The sequence below is a fragment of the Pholis gunnellus genome (assembly GCF_910591455.1).
Source record: "Pholis gunnellus genome assembly, chromosome: 15".
NCBI lineage: Eukaryota > Metazoa > Chordata > Actinopteri > Perciformes > Pholidae > Pholis > Pholis gunnellus.
In genome coordinates, this window is record NC_136542.1 from 9,018,311 (window position 1) to 9,039,903 (window position 21,593).

Sequence of the window (21,593 nt, forward strand, 5' to 3'; positions counted from 1 at the left end):
TGAGTGGTTCCGGTAGCAATACAATTTTGTTTAATCAATAACTTAAATACGTTGAGTGTATTGGATGTGGAGCCACTTTGCACTGAAATGCCTAATGTCAGTAGGGCTTTGTTTGTATTTGCCTGGTTTGCACAATGGTCCCTTTGGTGTTTTTTATTGTAGAATACAATGCATAATTTCCATTCGTACTCAAAGAATAAACACATACCATTAGCTGTGTTCTTTTCTGTTCAGCTTTGTTGATTTACATGTTTTCATTTCAAACTAATTGTTGGTCAACAAATACAATCAATATCTAAGCTAAAATGATTGATATTCAGACTGTACTGTGATGATCAGTACAGTCAATCTCGTGCTTGAAATCTAGATGGAGTCGGCAGAGTCCCACAGTTCGGTGTTCGCTCGTCTCTTATTTCTTCTTGACAGCCTGCAGGTTTGGAGCAGACACTTTAACTTTGCCTGGCATATTTCTGGATAGATCAGTATCCTGCAACACAGGATGATATCAGAGGGGATACAGTTTTAATTGTTAAATAACGAAAAACAAACAACTTATGATTAGCATATATTTGTAAATTGTTAGAGAATAGTACAATTATTTATTTTGTCCGAATCCCAAAGCTATTCTACTTGCAATCACACAAAAGCTACAAATCATTACATTTAATTAATAAACAAAAAAAAACTACATGTTTTGTATTTTCCCTTGATAAATAATCATTTGAATTATATTCTCAAAAGTGCAGATTATTTTTCTAATTGTAAATAATTTAGCAATAATTTCAGCATTTCCAATACTTGTTAACAGTACAAACAAACACACAAAAAAAGTCTTGGTACAGAATGTGAACAAAACGTCTAAAGAAATCATAGCATAGTATGTCGTAAAAAAGTTACAGTATGTTGAATAAGGTAATTGTGTAGTATGTCGACTTTTTATATAGAACATAAAAAATCATTTTTATAAAAAATAAAAAAAAATCATTAAAAGCACAGTATAGTATGCCATCAAAGAAGCTATAATATAAGATGTCATTAGAATCATAGTATGTTGTAAAGAATGTCACCAAAAAAAGAAAAAAGTATAGAGTAGAGTATAGTATGCTATAAAAAATGAAATAAAGATTGTACTAAATTCCAGTTTGCTTCTTTACCTTGACACTGCGGAACAGATCTTTCTCTCTGGTTGAGGCATCTCTGGCTTTCATGAAGCTCAAGACTGCAGTGCGTGCAGCTGGTACAAACAAACAATAATATATTTTTTAAAGCATTCAGCAAAGGCTTTCTGAATATTATAACGGATCACTATTCTTACCTTTTCCTTTCTTCTGAGAACCCGGTGTCAATTTCACCTTGTGTCTGTGGTTTTAAAAAAAAACCCACATATTCAGCCACCGCAAGCTTCCCTTTGTCTCTTAAACAACCAGATGAATTGCACATACTTGTAGTTGGAAAGGGCAGTGTATGGAGCACAGACTGGCACAGCAAACAACAGCACGTCTTCAGGATGAGGCTGGCCCGACAGAGAGGTGAGCAGATCCTCTGCTTCCTGGGGTCGGCACACAGGAAAACTAAAGTTAAACTAATGCAGTTGTAAACTTGAGTGTTGCGTTAAAGGGGCAGCGTGTAGCATTGTGGGGGATCTATTCGCAGGAATCAAATATAATATTCATAAATAGGTTTTCATCATAATCACCTGAAACTAAGAACTGTTGTGTTTTTGTTAGCTTAGAATGAGCCCTTCACATCTCCCGTGTTGCACCACTCTGGAAAGAGCCTTTCAAGTTTTCTCAATTGTGAGACTGCGGTAACGTGAGCCGGAGTATTGAATCCGTGGTTCTGCCAGCAGCCATCTGACTTTGCATTCGGTGGCTCACGCTACCGCAGGCTTGGGAAGGGAGGAGTGAGCGGAGGGGCATTTGGTTGGTTGCAATCTGCAACCACACCACCAAATCCTGCACACTGTCCCCTTAACAAACACTCATTTATCCCCAAAATGCTCTTTGAATTATTAAAATACTGTACATATATCGTAGAGGGAATAATTCAATTAACTATAAGAAGTATTTATTTATTTAAGTTTACATTAAGAACCCACCTCTGCACCGGGGTTGTCCGGGTCCACATCATCTTCCTGAAGGACAGAACACCATTCAAAAGGGATTACAAAACATATAAGATACGAAGGTAACTTTGTTAACATCACCACACATACAGTAGATTTCAGACACTGGTATTGGATCTTCATCGTGTCACGTACCTTGTCCTCCTGTTCAGCAGGACCTCCCTCCTCTCCAGGCTGTCTCTCCTCACCACCCTCCCCTGCTACGGTCTGCTCGGTTTTCTTTGCTGCAATCTCCTCATGACGAGGTTTCTGGGGGGGTTTCTGAGGGAATGGTTTCCTGACGGGTTCGTCTTTCCCCTTCCCCTTCCCCTTCTTTCCCTTCTTCCCCTTATCCTTCTCTTCCTTCGTGGAACCAGCTGACTACGGAAGAAAAACGTTTACACCGTTATTCATTGTGTCAAGTCTCAAGGACTGTGCACAGGACAACTGTGTTGACCTGAGTTGCAGTTACAGCTGGCGTGATGGCAGTGTCGCTGGACAGAGCATAGTAATGACGGCTTAGAGAGTAGTTTTTTTTGAGTCATCCTCACCCCGAGCAGCTGCATCATCAGCTCCCTGTCCTCTTCATCCTGGTCTTTGTACTTCTCTTTGATCTTCTTTAACTTGTTCTGCGTTGAAGACATACGCACAAAAACAACACAGATTGAAGTATAGGATCAAGATTGATCCATCAAATAGACTCAATAGGTACGGTATTGTTAAAAGAACTGACACTGTATCCATCCATTCTGTGACTGGTGATAAAACAAATTACAGCCTTCAATTAGCTGCAGATTAGGAAAAGAACTCATGCTTTTAATAACTATACTGGTGTTGTTTGTCTCCTAATCTCATGTACATTTATTATGGTGTTATTCGTTTTTAGTGTATGTTTTAGTCTGGGAATTTATTGTTCTCTTCCAAGTTGTATCTCCCCAGGAAAGATTTGCAAATTCATACTTGTACTGCTGAAGTTGTATTACTTTGTTTTCCATTTCAACCTAAGAACAGAACATCTTATCTTATCAAACTCCTCTCTTACCTTTTGACCTCTCTTCGGTTGCGGCTGGGAGGGACATCCTCCACCTTTGGATCCCTGATCGACTGCTGACGAAATCTCAGTCTGCTCCTCAGTCTTCACCTCGGTCTTCACCTCAGTCTTCACCTCAGTCTTCTCCTCAGTCTTCACCTCAGTCTTCACCTCAGTCTTCTCCTCAGTCTTCTCCTCAGTGTCGCAACCTTGCTTCTTCTTCTTCTCTTCTCTAGTGGGAAAGAAAAAGACACCTGACTGTATCAATGACTGGACGATTAGAAAGTTATTGATTAAATAGAGTCTACATAACGCCTGTTGTGTTTTTCGTCTTAAACCAACCAAATGTCTCAACACTACCTGTTGCTGAATGTATTTAATTACCTTCTTTGCTTGGCGGTCATGCGTTTCCTCCCCTGCGCGTCTACCTCAACCTGAAGAGAAATGAATGAATCAACATGAGTACGACGTGTTATGCCTTTATGACATCACCGGGATGCAAGTGTTGTAATGTACACTACTCTATATTTTGTAATTGTATGTCATGCTTTTAGGTTGTAGACAGTCTTCTTTACAAATAGATGTTATTTTGTATGAAGGGTTTGCAAAAAAGAATTCATGTTTTGTTCATGGGGAACAAAACGCTGAAAAATGTTCAACCAGACTGACAATTAAAAGGGCAGAAAGAGACAAAGATCCCTCTGAGCAACAGATGACTAAGAACAGAAGAAATCACCCGTGATTTGAAAAGGAAACTGGAAGCTTCACAATAAAATGTGTGCAGATTTAACAGGTTCCTGTTTCAGTGTCAAGTGCACTACTATGCCTATAACAAGCTGGAAGTAACAGGTGTGCTGCTTATTAAAGTAAAGCTGTTTACAGAAGTACAAGGTTAGTCCAGGGTTTTACCTGAGTGCTCAGTTCCTTTTTGAAACCAGGGTTGTGAGTGTTCCTACAAATAAGGAGAGACACTTTGATTAAGTACCATTCATTGTTCTGTGCAATGATTGAACTATCAGGTTTGTAGAAAGGTGGGCAAGACCTTCTTATTCTTACAGTGTCAGCATTGTAATGGTAATGTTACCTGCTGGGCTGTAAATGAGACAGGGAGATGGTTGTATCCGGAAAGCTGAATTCTTCACTCTCCTCATTCTTTATCTCCTTTTCCTCCTCGCTGTCTTCCTCTCCACTCTTCTCTACCTCTGCCTCCAGGTTGTCCTCCTCAGGAACAGCGGCCAGTTCTCCATTCGCACCATCATTCCCCCCGACCACCTTCTTGATCATCTTTTCCTTCCCTCCATCGCCTATCGCTCTTTCCTCACCCTGATCTTCATTACTGCTGTCATCACCTGCAAAGCAACAGAGTTACCTACAACCCCCGATTGTAGTTGTTGCATACACAGTAAATCCAGGCATTCATTTTGTGTCTTGCTACCTATCAGCTCCTCTTCCTCCACTAACAGCTCGGCAGCTCTGGATGTGGCGTCCTCCATGTCCTCCTCTAAAGTCTTCACTTTTCTCTCCCCTCGGTGCCGAAACACACTTTGCTCATCGACCTGCACAGAGACGGGCGTGAAACTTAATTGTTTGAAGACAAAGAATCAAATATGCACCCACAGCTCACGATGGTATTTACCTTGAAGAGAAATCCGAAGCCCATAATCAAGTAAGAGGGGGGCAGAAAGTTTTTCTTTCCTGGAGAGAAATACGTCAAATGTTAGGTCCTCTGTTAGATGCCATCATTTGCAGTTACACTTCTCATATGTATACACCTTAAATGTTAGTGTGTCATACCTCTGATCATGAAACTTCCAGTGGTCAGGTACTCTCCAGTGGGAGCCGTCTTAGAGACCTGAACACAGATAAAAGATATGACGCTAATTAATGATAAATAATGACAATATTTCTACTATATCAATGTCATGATTTAAGCATTTTACGGCTTGTAGTTTTTCATTTCCCCATGTCTGAAACATATGAAAATATACTTTGCCTCTTGGCTTGTTAGCAGCAAATATGCTACCTTGTCTTCCCCCCCAGCTTTAGAAACCCCTTTGAACCAGTCATTTCATTTTAAAAGTATGGAACATGGTAGAGTGCATCATTCCCCATACATCATTTTGTCGAATTATAATGGCCACTGTCCGAGAAATACATTGTATTTTAGATACTACTTATGAGTATATCAAATGGTATCAGTAGTCAGTGTGTAAGAGGTACAAATATTAATATATATATATATAAACATGAAAAGCTGGCATGTTTCAAATTCAGTTGCCTGATATTGATGACTTACCTGATGATGATGAACCCACCAAGCGCTGGTGATGATCTTGGCATCCCAAGCAGCACTGTAGCACACAGACATGGTGCCAGCTTCTGTCAGGGTACGAGGAGGGATGGGGACACCTGCAACAGGAAGATAGAGGGGCAGAGACAAAGTGGAACAAGTAAAAATCAAGTATGTTCACAAAACATCAGGTGAAATAGTGGATGGAAATGCGCGGGTTTACCTGAGGGGTTTTTGATGATACAGCTAGTCGCTCCATGGAGGTCGGCATGAACATAAATATCACCTGACAGAGGAAAGGCACAAATGAGGAGATAAACCAGCTCCATTTTGAAGCAACTTACTTTTTAAGGGTAGGAGTATATAAGTTCATTCATTACCCGCACGGAGGTAGCGTTTGACGATAATCTCGTTCTGCTGCTGATCCCTTCCTGCGATGATGAGATAATTCTCTGAGCTGATGAACCACAAAAACTTCTCAAACCTGCCAAAAGAGGAAGAAAGGATGAGGTTGAGAGGATGAAAGGCTCCACTGCGAGTCATGTAAATATAAAAAAAATACTGTATCCGAGTCTGACTATGTATTAGGCACATAATGGTTATGTGTTACTTGCCAGTAGACTTTCCTGGCCTTCTGAATGGTGGTCACAGTCTGCACCTCTTTCAGTGTTTGCTGTGTTTTCTTCTCTGCAGATTTCATAGCCTTGATGACATGAAAGTACACAAGTGGTTATAAACAATGATCCTTAGAAACACAAATACTGGCTTTGATCTGAAAGATGTTCCTTGCTGATCATACAATAATTTGTCACCATAACTGTCTAAATCTTGAGTTTGCATATGGATAAAGGCTCACACTTCCTTGTCAGTAAAACAGCTTTCTTACCTTGCCTACTGCTTCAATAGTTTTATGTTCTTTCTTTTCAGCACTGCGTTTGAAGTCATAGTACCTAAAAATCACAGTGACAGGGTCCATCAGCTGTAAAAACAACACCACGTAATGCTTAATTCTATGTCTAAAGGAATACATGTAAACCTACTTTTTGGCATTGGCATAAGCCGACAGGCCAAGATCCACATCCACTAACGTGGGCTTGTTCTTTTGCAACTTCTTGTTCTGTCCTTTGTCTTTACTTTTGTTTTTTTTCCCCTTCTCCTCCACCACATCTTTTTTCTCTTCCTCTTCCTGGTCTTCCTCAGAAATATATGGATTTCTAGAAGGAAAAAGATACGCATGAGCCAAATGGTGTTACAATATTCAGAGCGGTCTGTGGGACTCAAGTTTCTGTATCAGAAGTTCTCACTTTAAAAGCATGGTGATATGGTTGGTCTGCAGCTTCAGGTCCTTGATGGCGCAGGCCACCGGGTCACCGGCATCTTGTGCCTCTTTGACGATAATGCCGATCTCAGTCCAGTCCACCTGATTCGCCAGTGCACTGCGCACCACCTGCAGCGCCCGCTCTACCACAGGCAGGTTCATCTCCACCAGTTCACCCTTTATTCTGTCCACCTCCTGCAAATCACAAGACCAGATTTCATGAATTTCAGCGATGTTGAGATGAAATGACTTAACTTCCCTTTTGCAAATGTCAGGTAATTCTTCTCAACACCACCAACATTAATGTTAATATATACAAATAGGAAAGCAGGAGCCATTCTGTGCAGCATTTACAGAAGACACACCTAAAAGTTGGCCGTAATACTGACCTGGGTTTGGTGCAAGGCCTCCAATCTCTGCTCGTGGTCCTTCTTAACATTTTCCAACTTCTTCAGAGCCTGTTTCTCCTGATGCAAGGCCTTCATGTCAATCCTCTGACTCTCCATCTTAGAAAAGAACTCATCCACTGCCTGAGTGAGAGGATCACATTGGATTCACATAACAGTCATGGCAGAAGTATGAATTCACATTGTAAAGAAGAAAGGGTCAAATAAATAAAAAGTAAGCAGTCTTGCCAATGTTTACCTTATCAAAAGTATCAAACTCCAAATAGGGGCTCTTTGCATGCTGGGCAAAGAGGAATGGGTGGAATTCATCATATCTGAAAGTAGACATCATTGACGTATATTAATTAACAATATTGTGAAAATAAAAAAATGCTGGAAAAACTTGGGTACAGTCACAAATTGTGTGTTAAACAAAACCGGACATACGTGAGCAGTTCTTCAGTGGGTTTGCCAGGAGTTAAGCTTGGTTTCTTGTCACTCTTTTGAATGATGTAGCCCTTGAATTAAACAGAGCAGAGACTTTGTGAATACAACAATCTATTACGGGATCCCTCAAAGTAAAGACTGATCAAGAAAGATCCCTTACTTTGCCACTGAAGTGTTCTGTTTTTGCCATATACGTTTCTGCAATCTGCAGGGCTTCCAGGATTTTAGGTGCAACTGAAAAAGCAGTCAGAACAAATACTGTATTTACAGAACACCATTACGAATTAAAAAATCTAATCGTAAAATAGAACCACCACATAAACCAGTAACCTTTAATTCTCTACGATACCTGCATCAACTTGAGTGTCAACTTTGACAGAGCCCAGCAGTCCCGCCTCGATCAAACTGTGTTCTATCAGAGTGGCTCCATAGGCTGGAGGGGTGTTTGGAAAAGGCACAAAACAAAGTTCAGTTTGTTCATTTACATGATAAAATATTTTTAGGACATTTAACCTCAAGCGTGTCTGTTTCAGGGCAACATTTCAGAACTGCTGCCTTGCTACTTACGAAGGTGAGGGTTCAGGACCTTTTTAACTTGATCTCCATTTGTTGCTTGGCTGAGGATTTCAGTAAGTCTGCATACAATGTAATAGGATAACATTATGTTTCACTGGTAAATAAATAGTAATAAATGTTTATTGAATTCTGATGTAAGTCCATCTCGTCCACAAACTCAACAAGTACGTATAAAGATGTAGTTACCGGTCTAAACTGAAGAGAGGTTCAGGGGGTCGGGCGCTCTCCACAGGGTACCGCTCTCTTACAGCAATCTTAACATCTTCTGCCTCTGTCTCTGCCTCTGCTGTACGAAACCTCAGCAGGTTCAGGATGGTGTACTCGTGGTCTGTGAGAATGACGTTACCCTGGAGATGCAAATACACACACACACACACACACACACACACACACACACACACACACAAACACATGTATTAATGTCATGGTTCTGGATCCAGGCTGAGAAGATCAGAAGTTTGATATATGCGTCTCACAATGTTTTCTCACCCTGTCATACAGTTCAATAATCAAGTGGTAGGCAGCCTCATCTGAGCCAAACTGGAGGTCAACAATCCTGTCAATCCCAAGCTGCTTAACCTGGGTCAACCGCCGTCCCCTCAGGTGTTTTCGACACTATGTGGGAAAGTTGCTTTAAACATTCAGTTTTATTACAACTAATACATAAATAAGCAAATACAGGAAAATTACAATAACAGGAACCTTGTACTGATAATGATGTTTTAAATCTGTTTAGGGATAGAAAAAAACAACATGACACACGGTCTGGTTGATGTTCATCACACTGGACTTAAAGGAAACAATGGTTTGAATGGAATTATCTGTGAAATCTCACTTGAATCATACATCTGAATATCATAAAAGCCTACAATATGGTGAAACATTAAACAGTAATGATTTTTGGTTGGTCAGTCTTATTCAATGAACAAGATGTTCTTACTTTCATTGCAAAGCCCGAAGGCATCATGTTCTTGGGCCATTCAAAGTCTGTGGAGTGAATCCGAGTCCCAGACTCAATCAGGAGAATAGCTTTGCAGTCAGGCCTGGGACAAAGATACGACACCGAGTTATACATAATGCCTGAAAGTGGTGGAATATACATATATAAGTAAAGTACAAGTATATTTATTGAGTTCTGTACTTGAGTACAATTTTGAAGTACTTTACTTCCATTTCATGCCACGTGACACTTCGCCTCCACTACATTTCTCAGGAAAGTACTGCACTGTTTACATCACATTTGTATGTCAGCTATTGTATAATTAGCAGATTTTGATTTTGCATACAAAGTATATGGTGAGCTAATGAATAACAGTGCTTGGGCCACTCTGCTGCACAATTCCAACTTTTATTTTGATAACGTTACTTGAATCCTATTGTGAAAACACTTCCTTACTTAAAATTAATTAAACACTTGAATGCAGCTTTCTTATGTGTAATAAATACATCTTTATATCGTGGTATTGCTGCTTTACTGAAGAGTTGTATGCCATGGGACACACCATTACACTTAAACTTATGGAGAAGGTGTTTTTAAAACTGTGCTTACTTTTGCAGACGGATGAGATAAGTCTTGTTGTCGATGTCATACACGTTGTTCACTCTCATGCCAATGTAGCTGTGAAAGAACAAATGCATGATCAACATCTGTGGACACATTGACATGAACGCTTGTTAGCTTAGCCACTCGGCTGGGATTCATAACGCGGATCACCTACTTAGCATTGATCTCGGCAATAACTGCCCTGATATCCACGGTGGTGAATCTTGTTTTCATGTTGACCGAAAGGCTGACCACAGTTAGAAACACTGAGAAAATTCACATTTCTAGCAGCTACACCAGCTAGGAAAACATGCAGGGAATTACTGCACATGCGCACACATTACGAGTTTTTACGGAAGCCGGCGTGGAGCAAAAAACAAGTAAGTCCACGCCTTTGCCACACACCAGACATGAGCGAATAGGATGAATTGATTGTGTGTGGGATACACTGGTGCTTGGTAACTTCTTTGCTATGACCTGAATGCAGTGGACCGGTGTTGCTCTTGCAGGGACTGTTTCTAGATATTTGTATGCTCATGGTAGGCTCTTTAGCATTTAAAGTGCATTAATGATGCACTACTCAAACTGGCTTATTGGCGTAAAAAACAGGGCAAGCCTTCGAAATGCATGCAAAACACCACCTAACATGGATCGGAACAAAAGGGGGACGTTGAATGTGGACATGCAGAACAACAATCTGCAGCCCAATGGAAAGACATCCGACCTAACGGTCATGACCCACCTCTGGAAAAGAGGTAAGGGGGAAGGGGGGGAAACATCGTCGCGTCAAATATCTGGGCCTGCAGCGAATAAAAGGCTTGACTGGCATTTTTTTTAATACATGGTTGTTGCTTTTAAACTCCATTGTTTTCCGCGGTTCGACGGGAGAGAGTGAAACATTCAAACCGGAGTTTCCCGTTTCCTCCTCAGGTCAGAGAGGAGGGCGAAGGCGTGCTCCGTTACCAAGGCGACGGTCAGCTAACAGGGCTATGCTAGCGGGGCTAGGCTAACACCCGTGTAGTCAGTTCTCGTGTCCCTTTGACACTCCGATGCGCAAAAAAAACCCCGTACATTTAAAAACCGTTGACATGTCCTGTCCTGATACGCTTTATATCGATTATGAGTAATCGACGTACATGCGGCGGCTAAGACACAAAGGAATGCATCGTAAGTTGTGACCTAACGGCTGTTAACGGCTGCGAGTAGCGTGATGATGACAGGTCTGACACACGACGGTCGTCCATCGTGGAGGTTTCTCTCCAAAGATTTCCCTCTTTTATGTTTGTTTGTTAGCTGTTTAACCGTTGGAGGAGCTAGCTGGTACTTTATTGTGTCTGAAGCAAATAACTGAGAACATACGTGGTTTTGATATATATATCCTTTGTAATCATGATGTTGTTTTTTGTTTGTTTTACGCTTAGGTTTTTTTTGTGGCGGAGCCTTAACTAATATTTTGGGAGCTAACGCTAGTTGTTACCGAAAATGGTGAACATGAACAACAATATGTCAGACACTGGCTCAACTGCATTGGCAGCGTGGAGTTCTGGCAGTCACACACACACACACACACACACACACACACACACACACACACACACACACACACACACACACACACACACACACACACACACACACACACACGCACACACGCACAGACATAGAGAGAGTAAATGTGGTCAGTAGCAGCTAAAGATGTGCTCCTTTCTTTGATTAACAAGGAACATATTCAACAGATACTTAAAATATGGACCAGATATTTATTAATAATATTCTGATTGTGTATTCATGCTTAACTTTCCCTTTTATCAGTCATTTTAGCTTTGTTTTTTATTATTTGTGCAGGCTACAAAACAATCAAGAAAATTGGGGAAGGCACATTTTCAGAGGTGTTGAAAACTCAGAGCCTGAAAGATGGGAAGTTCTATGCATGTAAAACCATGAAGCAGACAATTAACAGGTATGTATACTGCAACAACAGGACAACATGTCCTGTACATAGGCAATCATTGGTGCATTTTTCTTGTGTAAATTGTTACATTGTCTATTTACAGTGCAGCAGATATGCAGTTATTTTACAATTAACAATATTGCATGTTTACACCTGTCAAATTAAAAGCGCAAATGTAATCCGTTCTCTGTCATCAAGTCTGGAGCAGGCCAACAACCTGCGGGAAGTCCAGGCAATGAAGAGACTGAGCCCACATGCAAATATCATCCAGCTACATGAACTGATTTTGTGAGTACTAGAGTGTTGTCTATCATAAAGCTATTGTACTGCCTCAACCTAGTTTCATGTGGCACGGCGTATTAATCTAACACAATGTTTCAGTGACAAAGAAACTGGAACTGTGTCTTTGATTTGTGAGCTGATGGAGATGAACATCTATGAGTTCATACAAGGTAAGTCTGCAAGTATTAACAAGTGCAATAAATAATTATAACGGGATGAAATCATGGGCTTGTATCGCTTCTTCATCCGTTACAGGAAGACAAACACCACTGCCTGATAATACAATAAAGAACTACATGTACCAGCTTTGCAAGTCACTTGAACATATGCACAGGTAGTTATGAAAAAACTTCAGTTCACATTAAACGGTAAACAAAAACACAACATTAACTCTTTTTTTTTCCTTTTTACAGCTGTGGGATATTTCACAGAGACGTGAAGCCAGAAAACATTCTCATCAAAGTGAGATGCATCATTATCACAATTTGCTTTAACAGTGATTAAAAAAAATATATATTTCATACACTTTTAAAAAATGAATTTGTACAAATTGCAGCAAAACGGTCTGAAGCTTGGCGACTTCGGCTCATGTCGGAGCGTGTACTCCAAGCCCCCGCATACAGAGTACATCTCCACACGCTGGTACAGAGCCCCAGAGTGCCTCCTCACCGATGGCTACTATGGCTTAAAGATGGACATGTGGAGTGCTGGCTGTGTCTTCTTTGAGATCATGAGGTATGTCTGAAAGGGAAGGGCACAACATCTCACCTGTAATACCCATAGAACAGTTCATGTGTTAATGAGACAGGATAGGAATACTCTTACGAGGTTATACACAGTCATCTCACAGAGTGGTCCTTGATTACATGTGCAATTACAATGTTACTAATGTCTGCGTATAGTTTTCCTTCGCTCTATTTGATCGACCCTGTCTGCCACCAGAGGCATAAACAAATGTCAAACAAATGCTATGTAAATAGCTTTGTTGTAGCAGTCAGATACTTGTATGTTTCAGTTTGAGTCCCCTCTTCCCTGGAACCAATGAGTTGGACCAGGTTGCCAAGATCCATGACGTGTTGGGGACACCAGACCTAAGTATCCTCCAAAAGTTAAAACAGTAGGTGTTCCTCCTAAAAATGTGTAGTTTGAAGCATCTTTGTGACAGAAATTGTGTGTATAATTATTTACGTGCTTAGAAAACAAAAGTCTTCTCTTGGTTTCTTGTTTGTCTGGCAGGTCTAGAGCGATACAATTCAACTTCCCCCCTAAAAAAGGCAGCGGCATCTCCCGGTTAGTCCCTCGCTGCCCGGCTCCAGCTCTGTCACTACTCTATCAGATGCTCGCCTATGATCCCGATGAACGCATTACTGCAGAAACAGCTCTGCGGCACACGTACTTCAGGGAAATCAGGTAAACCAAAAATCAATGAATCACCTCGCAACTTATTAAATAACATTTAGATGATGCAATTGCCAGGTTTGCTGGTTAGACAAACTGGAGACAAAGAACTTTCATTTTAAATACTCGTATCCTGTCCTGTAACAGAAATCTTGCTTGCTTTCTTCTCAGGCTGGCAGAGAAGAAAGCCGAGACTCTTCAGAGAGTATCTGGGACTATGGATGGACTAGAGAGTGGCGGAAAGCACAACTCCTTAGACCACATCTGGCGCCCATCCAGACTTGGCAAACAGCTGAGGGGAAGACACACAAGGCAAACCCCTTTAATAAGCGTAAGTCAACGTTCATGTCAGCTGAAGTGAAATGTCCAAAGTCCCATGAGTCCAAATGAATATGAATACAACTGGTACCTTCCCATACTTCCTCCCTCTCCAGCACAACATGAAACACGTAGCGGAGCCCCTAATCCGACGGAACGTCCCTCATATTCCTACAGAGCTACCCAAGATCAACATGGTTATGTCTGAACCTCAGATCTCCTTCCCGGTCTCCACTATGCCCGCATTTACCGTCACCCACCGAGGCACTCTGCCAACCATCACGTCGAAAAAGTGCCAGTCGCGGTTGGCAAAGGTAAACACAGGAGTGCTACACAGACATCAGACTTTTAACATTTGAATCAGCCGACAGGTTTGTCTTATATAACTAAACAAGTGCTTTCTTTAAGGGCTTTGATTTAGCATTTTCTTCTCTTCGCAGCCCCGGGATGAGTCCCACCGTGCAGCTTTGAAGACTTTCTACATTCCGCCTCTGGATAGGAAACATGGAGGCTACTGAGAAGCCTCCATGTTCGAGAGGACAATGTTTGGACGGGCTGAAATCTATGAAGCAACACAAACATGACGAAAAATGCAACAAAGACCGCCATGCCTGTCATATTACCAGATATCACACTGTTCAACCCTCACTGCAATGGTACGATTCAATGTAATATCTACACAAACAATATTAGTCTGTAATATAACGTTGGATTGAGAGAGTGTGTAGTTTAGTTGTGACCTCAGTTTTACTTGACCTAGTCAGGTGTTACATGTTTACAACGGTTAAGAAATGTACTTCAATCTGAGCCTATTACACAAGCTAAGCAATAACATACGACACGTGGAAAGACATTTACCATTGTGCGTGTCTTTTTTTATCGTTTCTGAATGAAATGGAACATATTTGACGAGTAACGTGGTCAACTTCCTGGACAACTGGGTGCCTTTTTAAAAGTTGTCACAACCCTTGGACTTGTTCTGGTTGTCTCGTCTTATTAGACAACTTTGAATCACAAATGATAAATTAACTAATAAATGACAAAAAAAACACTTTCTTTCACTGATCAACAGAACAAATGTCAACAAAGTGAATGAAACATTTAATCAAACCATTAAACGTATTCACTTCTAGCTGTGACACACCAAGTTTTTTAAATAAATATTAAGTGGATTCAAAGTTGTAGAGCAATAAACATGATAAACCAAGGGTGGGGATGAGCACTTTTCATTAGGCACCGTTTACTTGCGATAGTCTCCTTCCAAATGCTGCGAATGAACTCCTCGGGACAAAGCGTTCTGAGCCACAACATTGCCTTTGGAGAAGTAATTTAAAGGCACATTGAACTGTAATGTAAATACACAGCAAAACAGATTTGGAACAGTCAAGGAAAAATAACTTTCCTTTTAGATCTTATGTATGTGATCTGTATTTTATATGGCCTTAAAGTCCTAAAAAAAAAAATGTTTTTGTTTAGAATGTAGCTCAGACAGTTCTTCTAATTGAAGCATTGTGGCTTTAAAAGAAAAAAGCACCTTCTAATCCAGAGCTGAGAGCTCAGTGAAGTGGACCGACTCCGTCTGCACTTTATTATGTTGGTTATTGTGAAGGATTACCAGATTAAAAAAAGTGAAGTGTCATTTGTATGATGTCATCATTAAGGTGGTACAACCTCCTGAAACAAACCTGTTCCGGGTCACTGAAGTCTTCATGGCATAAAAAAATGATTGTTTATGACAAAAAAATAAAGCACATTAATACGACAATAGTGTCAAACAGGAAAGAGCCATCGGTTGATGTTTCTTATCTGCAATCTTTCATGTGGCTTTTGTTACATTTCTTTTAAGAGAATCTGAGGCATAATGCAAACTTGTATCAGTTTTGAGATTCAATGGTCGTCTTCCAGAGCTTCAAAGTCTCCATACTTCACAGCTCCTTCCTTGACAATGTCAGCGATTTCCACACCAGAAGCATTACAGCGTTATGTAAATACAGTACATGTGGGTGAACCAAAAAAAGGAACAGAAAACGGTGTATTCAAGATTATTTTAATATTATTAATATGTATACTTTAGGCTTTAGAAATATAACTATCAATGACAAAACTTCCACCAGAGTAATGGTAGTTTGCTTAGGGCCCCATCAAATCAATTAATTACAATATGCACATTATGATACAAAGCAGATTTTAATCTGAAATAATATTAAAATAAATGCTCAATAGATAAAGGTTTTAATCATTTTTATCATTTGTCTTCACCTACTGTTATTAGCCATCTGTGAGTTCTGAGCACACCCAAAAGGTAAAGCCATTTTCTTCTAATAAACTAAATTAAGTGCAAACATTTTTTTTTTCTTTAAAAAGACTGATTGCAGCATCCGACTTTATAGATTCAGATTTAAAGACGGAGGATGATAAAGCCCAGTGCAACAAGGCAGTCCTCAACCCTCGCTTTTTTGTTCCATTAGAGAAGTTATAAAAACAAACAATAACAAAATCAGTGCAAAGTTGTTGATGGTGAGATTCTCCTCAAAGAAAGACAGAAGGGGTGGGTGAATGTGGATGGATGCAAACATTTTCAGATGCTTACGCACTTGGTCGTAAAAGGATAGCTCATCCAAAAATCAGTCGGTAACGTAACCCTGAGCCAAGACTGGGCTACACCACAAGGTTAACAGAAAATTACATGAACTATCCCTTTAACCTCAAGCCACAATTGTCTGGGTCACATCTAACAAAGCAAAGCTGCATTTCCAGAGGAGACAAACAGTCTGATGTGATTTGAAATGAAAGAATCTAAAAATGTGTTAAAACTCCAGAGAACAATAGTACATTAGCGCAATAGTCCACAATTGCACCACACCTTTTCTTGCTTCATTCCTCCTCTAGGTCAAGTGAGTGATAAACAAAACAAACAAAAAGAAAAAACATCAACAAAATCTGGGGGGAGGGGAGGGTTATAAAAGAAAAGGAAAACTTGCAATGCTTGCAGGGTGAAGAGCAGCATCAGACTCTGGGTTGCAGGGTTCTTTAGCAGCAGAAATATTGTGGCTATACTACTGTTCCACTGGGAGAGCTGGCTTGGTTTTGGGATGACAATAAACCCTGGAAAAAGGAAAACAAGGAGATTTGCATTGGGAAAGTTGACACACTGTAGCAAAAAAAGAGAAAAGAAAATCAAAGCAACATTAGCTCATCATAACTCAGCCTCTGCTTTCCACATCCCGGTCCCCTGCATTTAAAAAGGCTGTGCAGAGCAGTCAAAGTGGAGGCCGAGTGCACGGTGTAAGGACTCTTTGAGAGGTCTGCTTGATCAAGGCACTTCTACTGTACAGGACCAGATCATGAACTGGTTCTTCCAGACCTTCGAGGGAAGTTTCTGTCCTTTTCTTTTTTTTCAGGGCAAACTGTTAAGCATTACATTGTATTGCACTTCAGCTATTAACCACAAACAATTAGGTTTGTTTGACCGTCTTTCCTATTACTGAACTCTAACTGCACTTTTATTGTATTAAGTAGTTATCCAAATGTATTCCCACTACTGTGTGGTGCCATCATTTACAGCTGCTGGTGTACTCCTCAATATCATGACATTGTCTGTGTTCTGTTTGAGGACAGACTAGCTGTTAACGCAGGAACAATCTCTCTACACTAACTCGCCTTCAGACTGCCTGTAGGTTCCAGATCCAGACTATCATGTGCCTCGTTTCCGACAAAGTCTCTCAAAACACAGACAAAAAGGGAAGTATAAAGGGGAGTATACACGTTAAAGCCGGAAGCATGTGAGCAACTGCAGAGATTCTTTGGACAAATACAGAGCATTTTGCATTAAAAGCTGAAATGTGAAAGTGTATGCAGACGACTTCTTGGCTATGCTGCTATGCATTGTGGGATGATTATGATGAACCAATGAACACACTTCATATGGATTAACGTATTTTTTTTTTCCCCCCTCACAGGTCTACACAGGAAATCCTCCTTATCAGAGTGTGTTATATAACCAGACTAATATTTCCATAGCAGTGGTTAGACTTAGGCATAATGGGTCTTTCATCGGAAAGCACAGCAGATGTACATTAAACAAGTCTGATATGTTACTCGCCTGCCTGCAGAGATTGACAATCCGACTTAGAAAAGCTAAAAATGCTATTCCAAATGTCCATACCCATATTTTATGCTTTCAGAATATGTCTTGCTATTAGTTAGTTACAGCCCATCAACTGACTTAAGGACAGCTTAAGCTTGAAAGACACTTTTTTTCCCCCCACACACATTTCCTACATTAAAAAGAACTTACCACTTTGCCTGGCCTCGCCCATGTGCAAATAAATCCCTCCTGACAAGCAGTCACTAAACAGTCCTCTAAAAATATGAGTACAGTCAGTCTCTCGTGTGCTATCTTTTTACAGATGAGGGGCTCAAGGAGGGGCACGTCCTCCATGCGCGGGCACAGCAGCGTGCCCAGAGTCTTAGCGGGGTCCGTTTTGGTTTTGGTCAGCAGGTTGAGCTTGTCGCTGCTCTTGCTGCTGATGTGACCCATGCTGTGGTTGCGTTTGTGGTCCTTCTCGTGGTGGCGTTCCTTCCGGTCGTGGAGTGACAGCGTGGCAAACTTACTCACACCGGTAGCAATGGCACTGTCCATGATACCACTGCCGATGCCGCCGCCACTGCCGGCCTTGTTGGTATTGTTTGCCGTTGTTGTTGTGGTGCTGGCTGAATGGGGTAGGCTGTTGGAGCGTGGTAATGCAGTAGAGAGGGAGTTAATGCCGGGAGTATTGGCACCACTGTTTCCATTAGTAGTGGTACTAGAGGTGTTAGTGATTATTGTAGCGCCCGCAGGGGGGCTGGTAGCATTCATCACGTTAGTGTGTGTCCGTGTCCGTGAGAGCGGAAGATGGGGGAAAAGGATGTCCTCGGTGAGGTCCCATAGGCACAGCTGAGTGTCCTGGCCCACTGAGCCAAACCTGTACGTGACACTAACAGGCCGGCTGTCCGTGGAGTTGCGCTTGGAGAGTCGCGACTGCGTACTGTTGGCCCGGTCTCGTCCAAAGTGTATCATCTGATCCTGGAAGTCCTCGTCGCTGCCACTGAACTCCATTGGGTCACTCTCCTCCACGCTGGTGGTGTAGTGGTCAAACGCCACCACGCTAACCCATGACTTGTGCCCGTGACCTCGGGCGATGACTCTGCAGTCCAAAAATGACCACACGGTCACTAAATCGTCCTCTCCGCCCGCAACTATGTACTTTCCGTCGGGGCTCCAGCACACGCACAACAAGCCGCCGAAGTAGCTCTTCATGGTGCCGTGAAGCTCGACCGCGTCGAAGTTGAAGACTCGTAGGAAGCCGTCTTGGCTGACGCAGGCGAGGAACTTCCCGTCTGGAGAGAAGGCGAACTCGTTCAGAGCCCCCTCGCCCACTGTCCATTTGAGGAGAGGGTTCCGCGTGGATTTACTCTTACAGGTGTGTACAGAGTAGTTCTCTCCCTGCTTCAGCAGCTGGTAGTGTGGCGCCGTGGTGCCGCAGGTATGCTCCACGTTGTACAGGTACATATTCCCGCTGGCGTGAGAGACCAGGAACAGGCTCTCAGAACCTGGCACCCATTTCACGCAGGTTACTCTGGACTTATCGATTAGTCTCTGGCAGAAGAGGGGGAGCGGTTGAGAGGCAGTTGGCAGGAGAAAGAGGAGGGAGAAAAAGAAATATCAGCAAAGTATCATCAAGAAAACTATGTTGAAAGTGAATTCGTCTATGTGGGATTTGACAGGATGCAACAACAAAAAATGCTCTTTCACCTACAAAAATATGCAGATCTCTATCTGACAAGATTCCCTCTACTCACTCACACACACAACTCTTGTTAATCTAACCTCCGTCCCTCAGTCACCTACCTCCTCATTGAAGAGCTTGCTTGTCTCCTTCTTGATAGGGTCAATGAGCTGTACCTGTCCGGCAGAAAAACCCACCAGCAAGGACACACTTTCTGCTGTGGCCGTGAGGTGGTTGAAGTCATGACAAGTGGGCTGCGTTCCCTTGTAGATGCGCTTGTCTATGGGCTTGCTCAAGTCAGCAGCCTGAGGAGAGAAAGCGTGAATGCACATTCTTAAAATGTCTAAAATGACTTCACTTTGTTGCATGACAAAAGGCTGAAGGGACAATGTTAATTCAAGTCGGTTAAAGTTTTCTTAAGTCGAGTATCTTGCAACCAAAGTGTACAAGAAGTGACATCTGAATTCAAAATAGTTCTGTACGACCTTTAGCAACACATCAAATAGCCAACAGTCACTGAGCAAAAAGAGGAAGGACTCAAGTATAGAGGAATGGCTTATCTCTGTAGATGATCGATGTCAGTAATCATTCTGTATGATGCACAGTTTGTTTTTTAATGTCAGGTAAACGTTATTTTACTGCAGTGAACAACACACCACGGGTATATACTGCAGATAACCAGCATAACAGTTCCATTAGTTAATGATTGACAGTTTACACTACTGGAAGGATGGAAAAATGCATTGAAGATAATGAGTCAGTGGTTAGATGAGACATTGAGTGGTTCTGTCTCGCCTCAAGAGTGACCAAATGTCAAACCATGTCTTAAAAGTATTTAAAAATCAAGACGACAGTCATAAGCAAAGCTCTTATGACAAAGTACAGTGTGCATGATATCAAGACAGTGCTTTGATGGTTAACAATATCAGCAAAAAGGTTAGATAATAAGCCTACGTCAAGAGTGGTGAAGGATAGTTCTAAGTAAAAAGGTAAAGTATATACACATACAGAAAATAAACGGGTCGATGTGATCTGATAGTTTTTACATATGACAAAAAGAACAACTACATGTAGCCATGTATCTGCACCACACAATTGTATAATTTACTACAAATTCTGTAATTTTTCTAACTTCTGTTAGTTCAGCCTTTAGCCAGTGAAACACATGACATGCACATGTTTCAGGGCGAATAATGAGAACGCCATGACACATTGATTCAAGTTAGAAATCAGATGATTCCTGTCAACTTGTGATGTCAGCTGTTAGCTGAACCCACTTGATGTCGGGTTAGTGGCAAAACATATATGGCTGCTTTAGGATTTATTGTTCTTGTTGAATGTAAACTTGGGTCAGCAACAGCTGATTTCCACCTTGTCATCTCTTTTGGCATATTTGTCGTCAGCATTTCCGTAGAAGCAGAGCAAGCTAAGCGCTAAGTGGCATTAGTCAAAGGGGTTACGAGCCAAACGACTGTCCAGACACTGAATCGGCATCATTGAGATTTGTCGACACCTGTCAGTCAAAAGGCGTCGACAGGTGTTACGGGTGGCACCGTACGAACTGTCACTGTCATCACAAACTAACGTTATAACGTTAACCGGTACAGAAGCAATTACAACCCTGACAACTTAAATCAAATCAAACTGTCAACTATAGACTGGGGACGGAAATTAGCCCCCTGGCCTCGGGACTAAGTTAGCCGCTAATGGTAGCTTAGTTGCGTTGGCTAACGTTAGCTTCATCGTAGCATCAAGCTAACTAGCTGCGAGCTCATTTCAAAGTCAAGCGCCTGTCAAGAGTTATTCAACACATCCAACACTAGCCCGAAGTTCAGCTAACAGCTAGGACAGCAGTGGTGTTATTTTTTACATGCAGTATTACGGGTTTCCGTTGACATTAGCCGCGTTAGCACGCTACCTTTCTAACGCCTTTGTAGATGTAGAAGTAGAGCTCACGGCCCACATTGAAACAGATCCGGTCGCCGTTGCCCGACTGGTCGTTGACGTTCACGAAGGAGACCTTAACGGGGTTGGAGCCTTGTGAGTTGAAAGGCACCCTGTTAGGACGGCTGTATTCGGAGTGAGTGAGGAGTTTATAGACGCCTTCCCGAGTGGTGAACTGAGTTTTAATTTCGTTCATCTCCTTCCCTCCTCCCTCCGCCGCCATCTTTGAAATTAACAT

General features: G+C 41.7%; 3 protein-coding genes across 3 annotated transcripts; 1 reads left to right on the forward strand and 2 right to left on the reverse strand.

Moving 5' to 3' along the window:
• Positions 1-349: 349 nt before the first annotated feature.
• nemf (nuclear export mediator factor) lies at positions 350-10,020 on the reverse strand. Its single transcript, XM_079174148.1, has 32 exons — positions 9,870-10,020; positions 9,701-9,769; positions 9,092-9,194; positions 8,641-8,766; positions 8,338-8,498; positions 8,143-8,210; positions 7,925-8,008; positions 7,736-7,809; positions 7,576-7,646; positions 7,388-7,463; positions 7,132-7,272; positions 6,729-6,937; positions 6,465-6,638; positions 6,311-6,374; positions 6,039-6,127; positions 5,805-5,908; positions 5,648-5,710; positions 5,431-5,543; positions 4,929-4,986; positions 4,771-4,829; positions 4,570-4,690; positions 4,219-4,483; positions 4,044-4,086; positions 3,519-3,568; positions 3,147-3,366; positions 2,656-2,733; positions 2,261-2,485; positions 2,099-2,134; positions 1,443-1,549; positions 1,316-1,359; positions 1,155-1,234; positions 350-487 (listed from the first exon to the last, which is right to left on the reverse strand). Exons 1-32 carry the CDS (start codon positions 9,926-9,928, stop codon positions 410-412), a joined length of 3,312 nt encoding a protein of 1,103 aa, XP_079030274.1. The 5' UTR covers positions 9,929-10,020; the 3' UTR covers positions 350-409.
• Positions 10,021-10,190: 170 nt separating this feature from the next.
• On the forward strand, positions 10,191-15,170 carry mok (MOK protein kinase). The gene is made up of 12 exons (XM_079174998.1): positions 10,191-10,449; positions 11,540-11,654; positions 11,844-11,933; positions 12,027-12,097; positions 12,183-12,261; positions 12,341-12,389; positions 12,484-12,662; positions 12,943-13,044; positions 13,164-13,337; positions 13,497-13,656; positions 13,760-13,957; positions 14,084-15,170. The coding sequence occupies exons 1-12, from the start codon at positions 10,263-10,265 to the stop codon at positions 14,159-14,161; spliced, it is 1,482 nt and encodes a 493-aa protein (XP_079031124.1). The 5' UTR covers positions 10,191-10,262; the 3' UTR covers positions 14,162-15,170.
• A 513-nt stretch (positions 15,171-15,683) lies between these two features.
• On the reverse strand, positions 15,684-21,593 carry wdr20a (WD repeat domain 20a; the record flags this gene model as incomplete). Its single annotated transcript, XM_079175090.1, has 4 exons — positions 15,684-16,748; positions 17,941-19,281; positions 19,534-19,716; positions 21,330-21,593. 4 exons carry the CDS (start codon positions 21,591-21,593, stop codon positions 16,695-16,697), a joined length of 1,842 nt encoding a protein of 613 aa, XP_079031216.1. The 3' UTR covers positions 15,684-16,694.

Bases quoted from the DNA above. Each gene is read 5' to 3' on its own strand.
- nemf (XM_079174148.1), bottom strand. From the start codon at position 9,928: ATGAAAACAAGATTCACCACCGTGGATATCAGGGCAGTTATTGCCGAG. The intron at 7,810-7,924 runs GTATCGTAGAGA...CTGCTTTTTCAG, and splicing joins TGACACTCAAGTTGATGCAG to TTGCACCTAAAATCCTGGAA. The intron at 5,544-5,647 runs GTAAACCCGCGC...TTCCTGTTGCAG, and splicing joins TATCATCAAAAACCCCTCAG to GTGTCCCCATCCCTCCTCGT.
- mok (XM_079174998.1), top strand. From the start codon at position 10,263: ATGATGCACTACTCAAACTGGCTTATTGGCGTAAAAAACAGGGCAAGC. The intron at 12,098-12,182 runs GTAAGTCTGCAA...CATCCGTTACAG, and splicing joins CATCTATGAGTTCATACAAG to GAAGACAAACACCACTGCCT. The intron at 13,045-13,163 runs GTAGGTGTTCCT...TTTGTCTGGCAG, and splicing joins ATCCTCCAAAAGTTAAAACA to GTCTAGAGCGATACAATTCA.